General features: G+C 44.7%; 1 protein-coding gene across 2 annotated transcripts in view; it reads right to left on the bottom strand.

The window, feature by feature from the left end:
• Window positions 1-1,347: 1,347 nt before the first annotated feature.
• slc25a15a (solute carrier family 25 member 15a) overlaps window positions 1,348-19,213 on the bottom strand; it is a 29,677-nt gene continuing 11,811 nt past the window's right edge. For both annotated transcript variants that reach the window (XM_088345874.1, XM_088345875.1), the window contains exons 3-6: window positions 6,784-6,924; window positions 6,545-6,717; window positions 3,873-4,031; window positions 1,348-3,803 (exon numbers count right to left, since the gene is read on the bottom strand). In XM_088345874.1, the coding sequence (XP_088202000.1) occupies window positions 3,682-3,803; window positions 3,873-4,031; window positions 6,545-6,717; window positions 6,784-6,924 (595 nt within the window). In that variant the 3' untranslated portion in view covers window positions 1,348-3,681. The remainder of the gene's footprint in view (window positions 3,804-3,872; window positions 4,032-6,544; window positions 6,718-6,783; window positions 6,925-19,213) is intronic.

Here is a 19,213-nt window from a genome sequence, read left to right as displayed (position 1 = left end):
TCCGTTCTGCAACCTCAGTGGAAATGTCTAAATCTAAGCTTAAAACACACTTCTACTCTATAGCATATGAATAACCTATACTTTTCTTGGACAATATCTCTGTATTATTTGTGATCGCAAAATCCTTTACTGTCTGGTAATCCTGAAAGGGCGATGCCACATGTGCGGTCCCTTCTCAAGGTTTCTTCATTTTCCTCATGTTCAGGTTTTTTGAGTTTTCCCTTGCCCTCATGTTGGTTCCAGAGCAGGGGATGGTGTAATAATAGTCTGAAAAAAATAGTCTGTGAAGCCCTTTGAGACTCTTTGTGATTAAGGGCTATACAAATAAAAAAGACTTGACTTAAGTACTCCAAAAGCAATCAGTCCGATGCGTCTCAGCCGGTGTCAAAGGGCGGGGCCAGCTGGGCGCCATGACAACCGTGCAGGACATGACAGAACCCTCCCTTCAAGGGACAGCTCCTGAGGTCCCAAAAGGAAACAAATACCTCGCCCCCAGAATGGTTCGACGCTCCCGATGAGGGCAACCCCACTCCCTCTTCCGAAAACGCAGGAACGGGGAGAGGCAGGAGCGGAAGGCGGCCGAATCAGAGCGGCGAGCTGACGAGTCGGACTGGCGGTCGGCGAAGTCAGACTGGCGGTCGGCGGAGTCGGACTGGCGGTCGGCGGAGTCGGACTGGCGGTCGGCGGAGTTGGACTGGCGATCGGAGGAGTGGGACAGGCAAGCAAGGGAGTTTGACAGGCAAGCAAGGGAGTTTGACAGGCAAGCAGGGGGGTCAGACAGGCAAGCAGGGGGGTCAGACAGGCAAGCAGGGGGGTCAGACAGGCAAGCAGGGGGGTCAGACAGGCAAGCAGGGGAGTCAGACAGGCAAGCAGGGGGGGTCAGACAGGCAAGCAGGGGAGTCAGACAGGCAAGCAGGGGAGTCAGACCGACAGATGGGTATGGAAGGTCGGCCGACAGGGACCTCGGACAGCTCGGCGCCAAATCTTCCCAGGAACCCCATTCGAGGCACAGCAATGGCCACGACGGGCGGGGCCGTGGTTTGAGTGGGCAGGGAAGGTAACGTCGCGGCCAGAGAAGGAGCCGCGGAAGGCGGGCCGTTGCCGATAGGAGCTCATTCAGCAGACGCGACAGGGACTCAGTCCGCTGAGCTAATTGCTCCATCTGGCATTGCATGCGTTGAGCTTGCTCGGGCTGCAACTGAAGGGCGGCGACCTCACTGGGCGATCGCCAAACGGCGTCCTCCAGCTTTCCCCAAATTGTGTTGGGATTGTTCACTGAGTTCACATCGTAGGGCCAGATCATTCTGTCAAGAAACGGACCGGGAAGCAGGAAATTGAAACTCTGCGTAGACTATCTGTCACTTTAATTAGGAAAGAAAAGTTGTCAAACACACAAACGGAGCAAAAACAAAACAGGTTCAAAGGCAATCAAAATGACAAACTAGGCATTACTCAGATCAAACGGGCATGAACAGGGTTTCAACGAGGGTTAAACAAAGATCTGGCCACGGGCAGTCCCAAAAGGAGCGTTTAAGTACTCCAAAAGCAATCAGTCCAATGCATCTCAGCCGGTGTCAAGGGGCGGGGCCAGCTGGGCGCCATGACAACCGTGCAGGACATGACACAAACACATAGTTATAAAACACTGCCTGACTTTATGACACAATTATTCTTTAAAAAAATGTGTCTGGGTTCTTATGGGATAAACACTTTTGTCTTTGCTACGTTCCCCGTTCTTTCTGCCCTAAAATAAGATACGTATGGTCCCCATTAACCGTAATAAACAACAAATTACAGGAGGGTCGGGGATCTATGGCTCGCGGGCTGTATAAGACTCTTTTCATGAGTACATCTGGCTCAGAGATAAAATTGAACATGCACAATTCACCTCTGTTGTAACAGGAAGACGATTTTAGCACGAGAAAGCAGGAAGAAACTGAATATGGAAATGGTTAAGTCCAGTATATATAGGGCACAGTCTCAACCACAATTTAATGTCAAGGTGTCACACAAAAATTTGGGCTGTACATCACAAAATGATATTAAATATGGAAGGACATTAAGCAATCAATGTTCACTGTTAAGACATCTTATGATGAAAACCCAGAGAACAAACTGTAAACACCCCTACACACCAGCAAAGCACCCAGAGCAAGTTGATTGGGTGAGGGGTGGGATTGGCTGGAGCTATACACACAGCGTGCGCACTCCTTTTCCCCCCTCGCTCAGCGCTGTCTGCACCTAAGGTATACGTTGGCATTTTGTGATATATTTTCACAAAATAACTTTGCTCACACATCGTTTTGAAAACATTATTCAAGACAAAATAATGGTCAAAATGAACCTCAACACCTTAACAACTGTGGGAGGGAGACACATTTTGAGTGGTATAATATATTGATACGGGTGCCAGGCTCTGGCAATATTATTTCATAGTTTTTAACAAATCATTGAACAGCCGACAGTTGGAACACATGTTGGAAAACTCACTTGCGATAGCTGAAAAAAAAAATGAACGAAAGACACGGATATATGTTCGGACACCAACTAGTTCTGATTAAGCAAAATGTGAAAGAAAGACAACTACCTGAACAAAAATAACAAAGAGAAGAGAATCCTAGATATGTTGAAACACTAATAATAACTGAACAAAACATGAAAAGAGGATAAACTCAGGATATATGCTAGCACATCAGCTAGCTCCAACTAAACAAATGTGAGAAAAAGAGAACTGTAAACTAACAAAAGATGAAAGGAAAGACAATCCTGGATATATTGGAACACTAACTCTTACTGAACAAAACACAAAAGGAAGACAAGTCAGCATGTATGTTAGGACGCCAACTAGCTATAATTGAAGAAAAATGAATGAAGGACAACTCTAACCCGACCAAACATGAAAGGAAAGACGAACTTAGATATGTTTAACAACAACTCTAACTCAACAAAAACATGAAAGAGGCTAGGGCAGCATATGTTGGAACACCAACAAGCTCAAACTAATCAAAACGTGAACAGAAGATGAGCCTAACTGAACAAAAACAGGATAAAAAGACAATCTGGGATATGTCAGAACACTAACTGAACAAAAACACGAAAGGAAGGCAATGAAGCATATGATGGAACACAAACGATCTCTAACTAAACAAAAGAGAAAATGAAGATGACCCTAACTGGGCAAAACATGGAAAGACGACAACTCGTTATATATGTCAGGACACCAACAAGCACTAAACAAAAGGTGAAGGGAAAGAAGATTCCGAATGTGTTGAAACACTAACTGAACCAAAATATGACAAAAGACAACGCAGGATATGTTGAAACACAAACTATTTCCAGTTCAAACCAAATGTGAAAGGGAGATGACCCTAACTCAACAAAACATGAAGGTAGAGACTATTATACCAACTACACTTATCATTTTATATATTGTATAGTCATATACAGTATTTATATTATGAATACAATAAAACAATATTAAAACTGTATATTATAAATTACGGTACAAACACATTCTTCCCCGGTTCTCTCCAACTAAAATTAGGTACTTCTGGTGCCCATTAACCGAGGTAAACCAAGGATTACAGTATTGTAAAAGGTGCCAACTGGACACTGGCATACACCTTACACACTTCATTCAATGTGGGAGGAAAGTTGTGAAAAAAACATCTTTGGTCCACATTAGGCGCCCACTGCGTCCATCATTAGCTTACGAGTAAACTCATAGGCCAAGAAAAGAGCGCCGTTAGCCGGGAAGGTTCGTATCATGGTGGATGTGAGACCAGAGTACAGAGCCCTGAATCCTGCAAAAAAAAAAAATGGTAAAAACACAGTCAACAAGGCTCCCCGAAAAGGCTCAATCGCCGCCTTACCCTCGTTGCGTAGGATTCCCATGAAGGTCTTCAGGAAGCCGTCTTGCCTGCCGGCTAAGGAGTAGACCTGAATCCTGGACTTGACGCAGTCGATGGGGTAGATCAGCAGCCAAAGACAAGCTCCGCCAAAACCGCCACTGAACATGAGCGGGAGGACGCCTGCAAATGTTTGATTGCTAATTTTTAGAAATTCAACCCCCCCAAAAAGTAATTTCCACAAACAACCAATATGAAAATCATTTCATGTTCCAATTTGTTTGTATTCTGTTTACTTACAAAAAAACAAAGGGTGTCAAACTCAATATAGTTCAGCGGCCGCATGGTAGAAAAAAAAACTGACTAGTAGATTAAAGACCGAGAAAGAAAAAGGAGAAAAAATGAAAGAGAAGAAAGAGGAAAAAGAAAGAAAGACAAATAGCGCGGGCCCAGGAGAAAGTGAAAGTGAGAAAGACAGAAGAGAACGAGAAAGAGTGACAGAAAGAAAATAAAGAGACAAAGAGAATGAAAGATAAGGGTGAGAGAGAAAAAAATATATAAAGACAAAGAGAAAAAAGGACAATAAAAAGACCAAGAACAAAAACAGAAAATAGAAACAATAAGAGAATAGAAATAGAGAAAAAGAAAAAAGTCAGAGAAACAAAGAGAAAGAAAGGAAAATAAAAAAGAAAGTGAGGAAGAGAGAAAGACAAAAGAGAGCAAGAATGAGAGCAATAAAAAGAAGCAAAGGAAAGAGAGAGCAAGAGAAGAGAGAGACAAAAAGAAAGTCAAGTCAAGTCAAGTCATTTTTATTTGTATAGCCCTAAATCACGAAGAGTCTCAAAGGGCTTCACAGATTATGACACTATATTACACAGACTATTTTTCAGAATATTATTATACACTCCCCTGCTCTGGAGCCGACGAAAAGAGTAGGTTATTCATATGCTATAGAGTAGAAGTGAGTTTTAAGCTTAGATTTAAACATTTCCACTGAAAGAAAGATAACGGGTAAAAAAAGAAATGGAAAGACAGAATTAAAAAACAAAAATAAGAGAATAGTAATAAAGACAAAAAGAGAAATACATATTGAGAGAAAGATAACAGAAATAAAGAGAGAGAAAAAGGGAAACAGAAACTTAAGGGAGAGAGAAAGAAATGGAAAGACGGAATAAAAAAGGCAGCAAAAAAGAGAAAACGAGAGAGAAAAAGAAATAGAAAGAAATTAGAGATAAATAAAAAAAGAGAGCAAAAGAGAAAAAAGAGAAACAGAAAGAAAGTGAAAGTGACAGAGACAGAGAGAAAGTACCGTATTTTCCGCACTATAAGGCGCACATAAAATATGATTTTTTTTTAAAAAGCTGACTATGCGCCTTATAATCCGGTGCACCTTATATATGGATCAATATTGAATTACAAGGTCTCGCAACTTACGGTAAGCAGCCACCGACTCCATTTTTCGCGCAGAAGAAGTGCGCTGTGCATACTGGGAAATATTAAACGATTCTCTTTTATTTGTGCGTTTGTATAAAGACCCTGAAATGGCTCCTATTAAGAGACACGCTTACAACGCAGAGTTTAAACACAAGGCGATCAGTCAGGCAGTAGAACACGGGAATAGAGCAGCAGCGAGAGAGTTCAACATTAAACACACGAGAGTGGCTCGAACCGGCAGAATTAAGGTCCCCCTAGGAACTGGCTAATTGAACAATGGTTCCATGCGTGAATTATGTAAAACCCACTACAAAGTTTTACATTTTACAGTTATTATGTTATTGCTTTACTGTTATTGTTTTGCACTTGTTGTTTTTGCACATTACGAGTGTCACTATATTGCGATTGCACTAACGTTTAATTTACCATAACAGTATCAGACGTTTTTTTGCGTGTTGACTAAATGGAGGAAAAGTAAAATGTTATGTTAAAGATGTGTCACAAAAATGCTTTACCTCAGAGAAAATAATAAAACGGCTGTTCATTCATTCTGGGAGTGAATGGAGTTGTGGAAAGCTTGTTTGTTATCTATTAATAAAGTTTGACTGACCTATCTGACTGTTTTGTTGACATTCCCTTTGGCGCGGCACCATCTAATGGTTGCATAACGTAACTACATCCTCTACTGTAGCCAAGTCAAGTCACATTTATTTATGACGCAGGATTACAATTACAAAATTTCACAATTACCTGATCTTAAACCAGCATGCACTTATAGCTGCTTATAATGGGGTGCGCCTTATGTATGGAAAAAGTTTAAAAATATATAATTCATTGAAGGTGCGCCTTATAACACGGTGCGCCTTATAGTGCGGAAAATACGGTAATTCAACTTCGGTATCTTTGTGAGTGGTGCCACCTTTTGGCGACATCTTGTGGACATATTTTAAACGCCTCCCTTTTCTCTTTCGCTTCTTGTCTTGTGGGACAAATCCGGCCCGTAGGTCGCATGTTTGACAACCCTGCAATACGGAATGTAGTTCTTTTTTTCTATTAGATACTTGCAAAGGAAATTGCATCCTGGAACGATAAATCATTGAAAAAAATGCAGTGTCTTGCGATGACACAATCAATTTGGTTAATCGTGAAACCGTGCAGGCACACAATTTGGATTATTTCTCATGGTACAGCTGGAAATATCTAGTGTGCCGACGGCACAGTAGTTGAAAAACACTGTACTCAATCATAAACGGGTCACCTACCGATGCCTTCCTTGTCTGTACCCATGTAGCGTGCGAACGTGGATCGGCTGAGTTCGTAGCCGCCAAAGAAGCAGAAGTAGCCTGGGAACTCCCTTACCATGGTGGACGTCAGGCCTTGGTAGAACCCAAGTGGACCGCTGGTCTCCAACACTGACTTCACCACCGTCCACACCCTGAACCCAAAAAATTTGTCCCATCAATCAAACCTATTTGGAACGTCTGCTGGCCACCACGCGGACCTGTTTTGTGCTGTGGAGATCTTTCCGGTGGCTTCCATCTCGTACATAGCCTGCAGGCGACACTTAACCAGCTCGGTGGGGCAGAGCACCATGGACGAGAAGATTGAGGCCAGGGATCCCGAGAAGGCTTTCTGAACATCACTGGTTAGTTCAAACAAGCGCATCAGGATTTTTAAGCCTGCCCGCTGAATAGTACAACAGTTTGACCCCCGGAGTACGCCATGAATCCGTTTTGAGGTGGTGACCATGTTCCTTTTGAGCTGCGCACGTGTAATTGTACACTGCCCAGACCAGGGGTGGGCACATGTGGCCCATCAGGCTTTTTCATCTTGCCCACCAATCAAAATGATCAATATATATATATATATATATATATATAGACTGTATCTATAAGTACAATAGTAAATTAAGCAAAACAAACCCGGGTTTTTTAGTGCCAACTTTGTCCCTTTTGTCCCCTTGTGTGTCTAAAAGAATTAATACAAAACTTATAACATTTAGTGCTTAAAAATAGGGACCTAATATATTATGTTGCTTTCAATCTGAAAAAGAAAGAAACTTGAGGAATATTACAATATTACTACTACAGTAACACTAGAACTAACATACAACTACAGAAATATTACAACAGAAATACTACAAAAATAAAATTACAGTAATATCAAAAAAGTAAAGTAATACTACAGAAAATCTACTATGGATATTCAAGAAAAAGACTACAGAAATACTAGAGAAATATTGACAAAACTATTACCAGGGAAATACTTCAAAAATACCTCTACAGAAAAACCACTACAGACCTGACTTGACTACAACCCCGAGCAAAAAGTTTGCATTCACCAGTGTTTGGCAAGCCCTCACTCAGACATTTTATTCTGAAAAAAAAACCTCAGATCACAAACATGACTCAATCGTAATGTCATTCCGAATTGCAACATATTGGCATTTAGAAAACTAAAATAAAATAAGAAATTACATTCCAATGATCAGTAAATTGTTACTTTCATAGAGCAAGCGCAACGAAATAAATATAGAATCACTCAATGCTGAGGAAAAAATATGGTCAGCAGTTAAAAACAGTGCAGTGCACACCTTAGAGGGCTCCTGGACTAAGTGGATTGGCAAGAATCATGGCTCCAATAAGAAAGATGTCTCTTGTGGTCAAACTTTTTTGAATAAGGTAACTCTCCTGGTATGGTTGCCAAAGATGTGGGCTTTTCACAGTCGGCCGTATCGAATATTAGGACTAACTACAAACAGAATGTCAAAATCAAGCATACTGGTAGGCCAATGATATGTAGGTGTCAAGACTAACAACCAAAGGCCATATGTCTTGAAAACAGAAAATGCACAACATGACAAAAGAAGAGAAAATGGGAGGAAGTTGTAGTCAATGTATGTAACAAAACTGTGCAAAATCTCCTAAAGGAAGTGGGATTTTCATAATAAAAAGCGAAAAGAAAACCATCGTTGATGCTTAAACAGAAAAGAACAAGACTTCAATGGGCTAAAGAGAGGCAATCATGGACTGTGGATGACTGGGTGAAGGATATCTTCAGCAGTAAGTCAGGGATCTGCATTGGACAAGTTGATGATGCTGGAACTTTTGTTTGGTGCCATTCCGATGAGATTTACAAAAGGGACTGCCTAAAGAAAATGTCAAAATTCCTAAAGTCCTTAATGATATGGGGCTTCATGTCAGGCAAAGGCACAGGGGAGATGGCTGTGGTCAAAACAGCAAATCAACCGTCTCCACCCCTCCCTCAGCCCACACATCTTTGTCCATAGCCTTGTCACCTCACGCCTCGATGACTGCAACTCCTTCCTCTACGGCTCAACTCAAAAGTCCCTCCATAAACCTTAGCTGGTCCGTAACTGCACGAAACATCACTAAGACCAACCATCACCAACAACCACATCACCCCTTTCCTTCAGCAACTCCATTGGCACCCAATTTACCATAGAATCAACTACAAAATCCTGCTCTTCACCTACATGGCCATTCATAACCTTGCCTCTTCCTACCTCCCGCACCCTCAGATCATTTTCCTCCCTCCATCTCACTATACCCCCTACCCGCCTCAGCTCCATGAGGAGCAGAGCTTTCAGACGCTTGGCCCTCCAGGTCTGAAACTCATTACCGCCTGACCTCCGAAATTCTGCGACCCTGTCCACCTTCAAATCTGGACTCAAAACTCACCTCTTAAGACTTGCCTATGCCTTACTCACCGCCCCTTTTAACTATTATGTGTTTTACTGGCTATTTATTACTTTCTAAGATGACAATGCATCATGCCACAGAGCAAGAACTTCATTGGAGAAGGAGGCGTCCCAGTCAATGGCATGGCCTGCAAATAGCCCAGATCTCAACCCAATTGAAAACCTGTGGTGGTAATTGAAATAAATTGTCCACAGTGTGTCATGATTACTAACTCAGATCACCTGGAGCAATCATGTGGCGCCTGGGTGGGCGCCTTCTGATTGGCTGGCACTTCTCTCTTAAGCGCGCTGCGTCCAGAGACCAGTGTCAGAGTGTACATTTGTAACTCTGTGTGTTTCTCCTGATATCCCGTTCATTTAAGAACTCTGCTTACCCGTTTCTGCCTGCCTCCGATACGACCTGTTTCCGTCCCACACTTCGATCTCCTCTCCAGCCCCAGTAAACACAACCTGTCTGACTTCCGCACTACGATTCCGGACTCGTTCCGAAGTTATCTCCCCGGCGCCGCTGCTGACGTCTGACGGCCATCACGTCTCCAGCAAGCCCTGAACGCTTCCTTAATAAAAAACTTAAACGAATGCTCTGGGGTCCACTGGTCTGTTCTGGTTTCCTGATAGAACACTTTGACAAGAATGAATCCCGCGTTCTTTCCTTTGCCCCCTGACAACCACGGAAGCGAGGACCAGCATGGCACACTCCAGTGCCTTCACCCTGCCGAAGGGGCGATACGGCAAGTCGCCTCTGAAGTGGCCAGCCTGGCTCAGCAAATGCGCCAGCACCAGCATGAGCTGGATCAATTACACCAGGGTTGGTCCAACCTCTCTGAAAGATTGGCCCAACGAGGCCACTTCATCGGTGCCCAACACCGACAACGCTTCTTCGAGCACCCGGTGGCGAATTCCAACCCCGCCCTCTCCAGATCAATTCGGTGCCGGATTCGCCGAGCCACAAGTGGGCGAGCCAGAAAAGTTTTGTGGAGACCCCGCCCAGATCCGTCCGTTCTTAGTAAATTGTCGGTTGATATTCGTTCTCCAGCCCCGCAATTTCGCGACCGAAGCGGCGAAAGTGGCGTTCGTCATAAACCACCTCATGGAAAGAGCTCGTCTTTGGGGAACGGCCGCCTACGAGAGAGGTGCGACGGCGTGCACTTCATTCAACCTTCTGGCCCAAGAGATGACAAAGGTATTTGATTCGGGTTCTTCGTCGGCAGATTCCTCCCGTTCGCTTCTGAATGTTCGCCAGGGAAGGCGCACAATAGCCGACTATGCAATTGACTTTTGTACCATCGCGGCACAAAGTCACTGGAATGAAGAGGCGCTGGTCGACGCCTATTTGCATAGTTTGACGGACTATCTTAAAGATGAGTTGGTGTCACACGCTTCCCCGGCTACGCTTGATGAGGCGATAGAATTAACTGCCCGGATCGACCGTCGGGTTCAGGCGAGACGACGGGAACGGGGAGGTCCGAACCGAGTCGTTACCCGCCCGACTCAAGGGGTTAACGTTCCGAACCCCCGGGTGCCGGCATCCCCCATCGTAGAGAAAATGGAGGTGGACCGGGTCTCTCCCCCGAGGAACGCCGGCGAAGGTACGTCGAACAATTATGCTTATACTGCGGCGGCAAGGGACATCGCGTGGCCACCTGCCCGGTAAAAGCGAACGCTCGTCCGACATAGGGGGCGTTCGATTGAGCTCAGCCTTTGTATCTGCTCCCAAAAACGCGAGACCCGTAATCCAGGCTTCTCTCTACCTCTCCGATTCTGCTCAGACATTTCCGGCCCCGATTGACTCGGGCGCCGAGGTAAACATTCTCGATCTGTCCCTCGCCCGCAAGCTAGGGATACCTGTAAAAACCCTCCCTAGTCCGATCTCGGCACAAGCGTTAGATAGTCACTTGCTGGCCACCGTTTCACAAATAACGCTGCCCGTCGAATTAAGACTGTCCGGTAACCAACGAGAGAAAACTTGTTTTCATCTGCTGCACTCCCCAGGTCAACCTATAGTTCTGGGTCACCCCGGGTTGGTCCAACTTGATTGGTGTTCTGGCTCGATATTGGAGTGGGGTATGGACTGTCTTTAAACCTGCCTGCGCGCGGCCTCTCGACCAGATAGTTCCGTTTCCCTGAAGACTCCACCCGACCTGTCCCGGGTTCCAAAGTGCTACCACCATTTACGGGAGGTTTTTAGCAAGGCAAAGGCCTCTTCCCTGCCGCCTCATAGGCCTTATGATTGCGCTATTGATCTCCTGCCCGGGTCCACTCCCCCTCGGGGTCGGCTCTATTCCCTGTCGGCTCCCAAAAGGGAGGCTATGGACAAGTATATATCGGATGCCCTGGCGGCCGGCATCATTCGACCCTCTTCTTCGCCAACGGGAGCGGGGTTCTTCTTTGTTGGGAAGAAGGACGGGTCCCTCGGACCCTGCATCGATTACCGGGGACTCAACGATATTACGGTAAAGAACCGTTACCCGTTACCATTTCTTGCTTCTGCCTTCGAGTTACTACAGGGGGCCACGATATTCACGAAACTCGATCTCCGTAACGCCTACCACTTGGTCCGTATCCGGGTGGGAGACGAATGGAAGACAGCGTTCAACACCCCCACCGGCCACTACGAATATCTGGTAATGCCGTTCGGGTTAACCAACGCTCCCGCTGTATTCCAATCCCTTATCAATGACTTGTTACGGGATGTGCTGAACCGTTTTGTCTTCGTATATTTGGATGACATTCTGATCTTTTCCAAGTCCCGAGAAGAACACCAGAAACACATCCAGCTTGTCCTCCGTCGCCTCCTGGAGAACTCCCTGTTTGTTAAAGCCGAGAAATGAGAGTTCCACTCCAAGGTCGTTTCATTCTTGGGCTACATTATAATCGAAAGGAAGCTACAGATGGACCCGGCCAAAGTATCTGCCGTCACCTCTTGGCCTGTTCCGGAGAATCGTAAAAAGCTCCAGCAATTTCTTGGGTTCGCCAATTTCTACAGAAGGTTTATCCGTAATTACAGTTTGGTGGCGGCTCCCCTCACGGCCCTAACCAGCCCCAAGGACGCTTTTCAGTGGTCCCCCACAGCTGATGAGGTTTTCCATAAACTTAAAACTTACTTTTCCACGGCTCCTATTCTCCAGGTACCAGATCCTACACGGCAACTCGTGGTGGAGGTGGACGCGTCGGATGTGGGAGTTGGGGCCGTCCTGTCCCAGAGGTCTTCGAATGACCAGAAGATGCATCCGTGCGCCTTCTTTTCCCGGCGGTTATCCCCGGCCGAGCGCAACTGCGATGTGGGGGATCGTGAGTTGCTGGCCATTAAGCTAGCGTTAGAAGAGTGGCGGCACTGGCTGGAGGGGGTGACGGTGCCGTTTATTGTCTGGACGGACCACAAGAATTTAGAATATATCCGTTCGGCCAAGCCACTAATTCCACGACAGTCGCGTTGGTCTCTGTTTTTTGCCCGCTACAATTTCACTCTGTCCTACAGACCCGCAATGTGGCTCTGTCCCGCAATGTGTAACCCGACGCCCTCTCTAGGCAGTTCCAGAAACCAGACAACCAACCCCAGGGCCCGGCAACCATTCTCCCAACATCGCGCATGGTTGCAACCGTCACATGGGACGTGGAGAGGCGAGTAATAGAAGCGCTACGAGACCAAGCTCCTGCCCGAGGGTCGATTATTTGTCCCAGAGCCCCTACGCTCAGAGGTTCTTCAGTGGGGGCACGATTCCCACCTGTCTTGCCACCCGGGGGCAGCGCGAATCCAAAGTTTCGTGTCTCGGCGTTTTTGGTGGCCTTCCATGGCAAGAGACATACAAGACTACGTCCTGGCTTTTCAAGTCTGCGCCCAGAATAAGTCCTCTCACCAGCGTCCGGCCGGTCTACTACATCCCCTACCGGTCCCTTATCGACCATTGTCACATATATCTATGGACTTTGTAACAGGGTTGCCCGAATCTGAAGGTATGACTACCGTCCTGACCATAGTTGATCGGTTCAGTAAGATGGCACATTTCGTTGCTCTACCCAAACTTCCCTCCGCTAAAGAAACCGCCCAGGCCGTTCAACAGAACGTGTTTCGCCTCCATGGCATTCCACAAGATATTGTCTCTGACCGGGGCCCTCAGTTTTCGTCGGGATTTTGGAGAGAATTCTGCCGTCTACTTGGGCGTCAGTCAGTCTCTCATCGGGGTTCCATCCCCAGTCCAACGGACAGTCTGACCGAGTGAACCAGGACTTGCAGAAAGCGCTGCGCTGCATGGTGTCTCGGGAACTGCTCTCGTGGGCCAAGCACTTGGTTTGGGTGGAGTATGCTCACAACTCCCTGGTCAGCTCCTTAACAGGAATGTCCCCCTTCCAGTGCGTGTATGGTTACCAACCTCCCCTGTTCCCCAGCCAAGAGGGGGAGGCTTCCTGCCCGTCTGGCTTGTGCCCAGCGTATCTGGGCACAAGCCAGGACAGCACTCCTTTGGGCGGGCAAGTCCCACTCGACTGGGGCTAACCGGACTATCAGGTGGGCCAAAGGGTTTGGCTCCTGAGAGGATCATCAACCCCTCAGCGGTCTGTCTCCGCCTGCCGAGCTCAATGAGGGTTCATCCTACCTTTCATGTCTCCCGGATTAAGCCCGTCCGCCAGAGCCCATTGGCCTCCTCCTCCGGCCCCACGCATGCTGGATGGGGATCCGGTCTACACGGTTCGTCGCCCGCTCCGCTCCGCTCCCGACGCAGAGGACGAGGACTTCAATACCTGGTCGACTGGGAGGGATACGGCCCGGAGGAGAGGTCATGGATTCCCATCCAGCAGATCCTGGACCGTTCCCTCGTGAAGGAGTTCCACCGACTACACCCGGACCAACCAGCGCCGCGCCGTGGTCGTCCCCGAGGGACTTCTGCACGCTCCCCTCCAGACCCAACCTCTGCCGCCCCTTCGGATGCTGATGAGGGGGCCTCTGTCCATTCGGAGGAATTCTAGGTACTGTAATGTTCTGACTCGCAGTTTTTGTTTTGTTTTTCAGTTGCCATGTCTCTCGTCATTGATCGTTGGATTGTTTACTCTTTTTTTGGGTTGTTTGTGACGTGCCTGTGGACTCTGAGACTGCCAAGGACATCGAGTGACTTGCCTTGGATCCTTTCGGTGACTTATTGGAATGCTTTTTGTACTTGTTTGGCTTAACTTTTGACTTCTGGCTTTTTCCCTTGGAGTACCTGCATTTTTTCTGTTCTCTGTGACTTCCTGGAATACCTGTTGGCCTGCCCTTGGATTATTTTTTTTGTTTTTTTGGGGACTTCTGGAGCCGTCCCTTGAGGGGGGGTTCTGTCATGATTACTAACTCAGATCACCTGGAGCAATCATGTGGCGCCTGGGTGGGCGCCTTCTGATTGGCTGGTACTTCTCTCTTAAGCGCGCTGCGTCCAGAGACCAGTGTCAGAGTGTACATTTGTAACTCTGTGTGTTTCTCCTGATATCCAGTTCCTTTAAGAACTCTGCTTACCCGTTTCTGCCTGCCTCCGATCCGACCTGTTTCCGTCCCACACTTCGATCTCCTCTCCAGCCCCGGTAAACACGACCTGTCTGACTTCCGCACTACGATTCCGGACTCGTTCCGCTGCTGACTTCTGACGGCCATTACGTCTCCAGCAAGCCCTGAGGCTTCCTTAATAAAAGACTTAAACGAATGCTCTGGGGTCCACTGGTCTGTTCTGGTTTCCTGATACAGTGAGACTCCGACCTGCAAAGATGATCTGGCATCTGCAATCTAAGAGTTGCTTTTATTTCAATGTTATGTTTTCAAGGTCAGGAAAATGCTTACATTTTGGGTGAAGTGCTTAAAAATGCTTAAAACTGATTCAATTGCCATGTTACCTGGCAGTTTGACTTAATAGACCACACTTTTAAATGAAGAAAACATTTAAAAAGCACGTAAAAATGAGTGCGCATTTTTAAATTGTCATTTGAAGCGATCTGCCCCTACTTTCGCATTCAAGAGGAATTCCGGTTCTTTTTGAGAAACGGCTCTTTTGACTCAGCTCACTGTGAAGAGCCGGGTCTTTTGGCTGCCAAATGGCTCCTCAGATTTTTTGTGATAAATAAATAAAAATAAAACAAACAAAAAATTGTAAAAAAAACAAAAACAAACATTAAATCTTTACACACTTAACCGATGTAAGGTCACAAAACAATACAAAATTCCTGAAAATGAAAAACAATATAAATTAGCTATTTACAATTTTATATTAAAAGATATCTTATATAAAAACGTAAATCATAGAGCCTTTTCCGTGTTTGTGAACAAGTGTGATGTGGCCAGGCTGCGGGCAGCAGTAGTTCAGGAGGTAAAGCGCTCGTATTTGGATCAAGTTCGATTCCCGGCTCCTCTGAGTTATATGTCGAAGTGTCCTTGGGCAAGACACTGAATCCCTTCATGGCTGCATGGCTGACGCTGCTATTGGTTAGTTAGTGTGTAAAAGGGAAAGTGTGAACCACATTGTAAAGCGCTTTGGGAGGTCTTCATTGACTTGAAAAGCGCTTCATATGCTCTGTTGAAGCAAAATGGCAGAATTTGTGACAGTTTCTAGCATCTCAGTGACACACAAAAATATCGTAGATCATAGACTGGAACGGCGCAAAATAGCACAAAGTATGTGTTAGCAGCAAGATAGCAACTTTATTCTACTGTAGTCATCAAAGGCCAAAAACCATTCTTTTGATCGCCACTGGCTTTCTTCCTTTGAAGGTACTAGAAACATTGCCTTGAAAGTGGTTAAATAATGTCTGAATGTGAAAAGTCGCACAAACCCTGTGCACTCTCCCCTTTTCGGGTTATGCTACATCTAAATAGAGCACTATAAAATGTTTATTAGTGCACAGATTACGTATCATCATGGACATTTATTATGGACCATGAAAAAAAACAAGGTAGTGGAAACGGGGAGAGATTTGTCTTAAAAGTATTTACACAAATATTATTCGGATCTATCCATATATTCATGATTTACTCAAAATGTAAAAATCATAAGTCTTGATGGTTAAAAATCGCATACGTGAACAGCGGACATATTTGTGGCTCAGCAAAATACATGATTCCCACCAGATTTCTTCTTTAAATAGTACTAAAAAGTGCTTCAATTTGGCCATGAAAAAGGTGTACGAACCCCGAACCCTGTTTTGGGGTTCTAGGTTGGTAAAACTACAATAAAGACCCGATATGACATGAATCAGTTCTGAGGTGGGAATCACAAAGTGAAAATGCCATATAAACGGGGTACAAACCTGTGGTAATTCATAGTTTATGCATTCCGAACCTGTAATACCATGGTAAAGATATCAAAATGACAACATACTATATAGGAGGTTTTACCTATGTATAATACAGGTGCACATGATTAAATAAGATTATCAATAAATATACAAACAAAAAAAAGGCAAAATTACATTTCATTTACTGTACCTTTTGGTGTGACGTGACTTGAGCCGGTAAAGTGGAGTGAGTGGATGCAGAGGGGGCAGTAGACTGTAAACTCGAATTAAACCAGATTTTAAAACTGCAAGGATCGTCATGCTCTTAGATCTCTTACTTAAATTGCCTCGTTTTTTTTAAATAATAGTAAAGCCTTGCAACTTAGCGAGGGTGATTCACATTTCTTCTTCATATTTCTTTATAATTACAAGCTTCAGTTCCATGGTTATCATGATTGCGTTTCTCCCTTTAGCATCACCTTCATCTTGGATCACATAAGCCCCATAAAAATAAAATCACAGTTCATGGATCCCTTAACCCAGTGGAGTGCCGTGGATGTTAGAACTATGCCTTCAGCTTCGTACCGAATAGTGATGTGTCGTTCGAGAACAAACCGGCTCTCATTAGCGTCATTCATTTGTGAAGGGGTGATGTGATTTTACCGCCTGACACCCCCGCACGCTTGGTTATCAGGTCCGACGACGACGCCATGCCTCGTACGTGGTCTCCTCGGGGAGCTCAGACTTTTATTTAAAAGTCTTTTGTAATGTAATTTAAGTTTAAAAAAAGTTTGTATAAACACAAGAACCATAATGGGTGCATATTTTTTTAAAAAGGTTTCAAAACCGAAGCTTGGCCAGACATGATTGACATTTTAGCCCCAACCGGCCAAAAATTTGATCAGATCGTAATCAGGTTTTGGCACAAGATGTCACCTCAGACAAAACCATTTCCGGCTGGCTCGCTTCGCTTTTCCTTGTTTAATAGCTCTTGGGGGAAACACTTTGGTAGATTACCGCCCCCTAGCCACTAAGCCAGTCACACTTTGTGCTCAGCACCAGGGAGCTTCTTTTCAGACGCAAACTCGAAATTGGATTGGCTACACCAATGCTTCTCAATTACTTTTTTTCCTCGGAAAAAGAAAGGCCCCGTCCCACTCTATGAGAACCACTGGGCTACATCAACTGCTCTCTTCAAGACTGATCGTATGAGCCAGAGCCTGTAAATCTCATTCTGAAGGCGTCTGGGGAGCAAGAAGTAATGGTGGAAATGTGATTGAATGTGGTTAACTGCTTAGATATGAAAGCAGACATCTGGAAGCAACTAAACTATGAAGAAGCACTGAAAAGGGGGCTGACGGACAATATGGAATTATTTAATACGTATTGATGGACAAAATATGATATCATATGATTCAGATATTTTTTGGAGCCAGCAGAGAAGACCATGTAGGCTCTGACATCTCACCACTGCGTTAACGACTAGGGTCGTAGGGTCACCGCTTCCTGTGGTGTGTCTTGGGCAAGTACAGCCTGGCAGCGCCCTTCCCTCTCCAGGGACGTTTTTCTTTTCGGATAGGGGTTTGCCCCCCCCCCAAATGAAAAAGATAGTACAGTTTTTTCAGTAGCAGGAGAAGCCCCCAAAACATGACTGCAACCACAATTTATAGTTTGACAGGTTCAAACAAGAAAGAAAATAACAATACTACAACTACACTTGTTTAAATAAACGAAACAATTAACCAAAATATAATGGAACGATAAAATAAAACGAATAATTTAATTACAAATCCACTAAATTTATCATTTTGATTTAACATTATGGGTTATTTAAAATAAAATAAAAATGTTGAGGTTTCTTATATTTGTATGTTGCTTTTAACATACAAAACAATTTTGGTGTGTTTCAATGTCTTTTTTCTTCCCTAAAAGCGAAAGTTGTACAAAAAAATAACTACTTGCCCAAGACACACCACAGGAAATGATGCCCCGACGACCACAGAGGTCAAGGGTTCTGTGAACCGTGAACATATAAGCTGACCCCCTTATTTGAGTATTTTGTTTTTTAGTTGCAAATTTGTCTAAGATGAGGGGAAATTTAGTGCTCTCTGCTCAAGACAGCACCACCATAACTGGATTTAGTTGTACTTTGTAGGTAGATAGATATAAACATGCCCAGCCATTGTTTAGCAGTTGGAAGACATTGCAATCCAATAAAGAACAGAATATAGAATTGTCATTGATATCAACGTTGTGAAACATTATATGCAACAAGATTGGAGTGGTACGCCAAGGTTAAAGATGTAATATAAAGACTAAAGAGAAAGATGATAAAAGACTATCAGGATAAATAGGCAAAAGAAAAAGTAATTACAATGTAGTGCTTAGAAAACAGAATTAAGTTACAAAAATAATGTTGCAATGGAGAAGAATAGTGCATTGGAACAATAGTGCAATGAAAATAAGTACAATAACATGCACTATAAGTTAATGAACTTATGTTACTATCCCCTGCCATACAGCGATTTCCATTTGCGATCCCCACCCAATGTTCCCCCTAAATTTGTACGGGTCTGAGCAAGCACTCAAAGGCTGTGAGCATCGTTTGTAACAATTTCAAAGCAAAGCTAGCAGGGACCAGTGTGGACGTCTATCTTAAGCAAATTTATTGAGAAACATGGCAACAGTTTTAAACATTTACAAGCATCAACCCCAATTGCAAGCATTTTTCTGACCTTGAAAACACAATATTAAAGTACAAGTATTTCAAGCACCCGTATGAACCCTGCATACAAACTAATGCCAGCTGTTGTTAATCACGAGGGAAGAATAATTTTAAAGCGAAGCCAGCAAAGACCAGTGTCAGCGTCCTTTTAAAGCAAACTTGTTGAGAAACACGGCAACAGTTAAAAGCATTTGCAAGCACTTCACCCGAAATGCTAGCACTTTTCAATCCTTGAAAAAAACAACAGTAAAATTCAAG

Source organism: Urocampus carinirostris, chromosome 10 (assembly GCF_059441175.1).
Source record: "Urocampus carinirostris isolate Australia breed hairy pipefish chromosome 10, RoL_Ucar_1.0, whole genome shotgun sequence".
In the NCBI taxonomy this organism is placed as follows: Eukaryota; Metazoa; Chordata; class Actinopteri; order Syngnathiformes; family Syngnathidae; genus Urocampus; species Urocampus carinirostris.
This window is presented reverse-complemented; position numbering and strand designations above follow the sequence as displayed.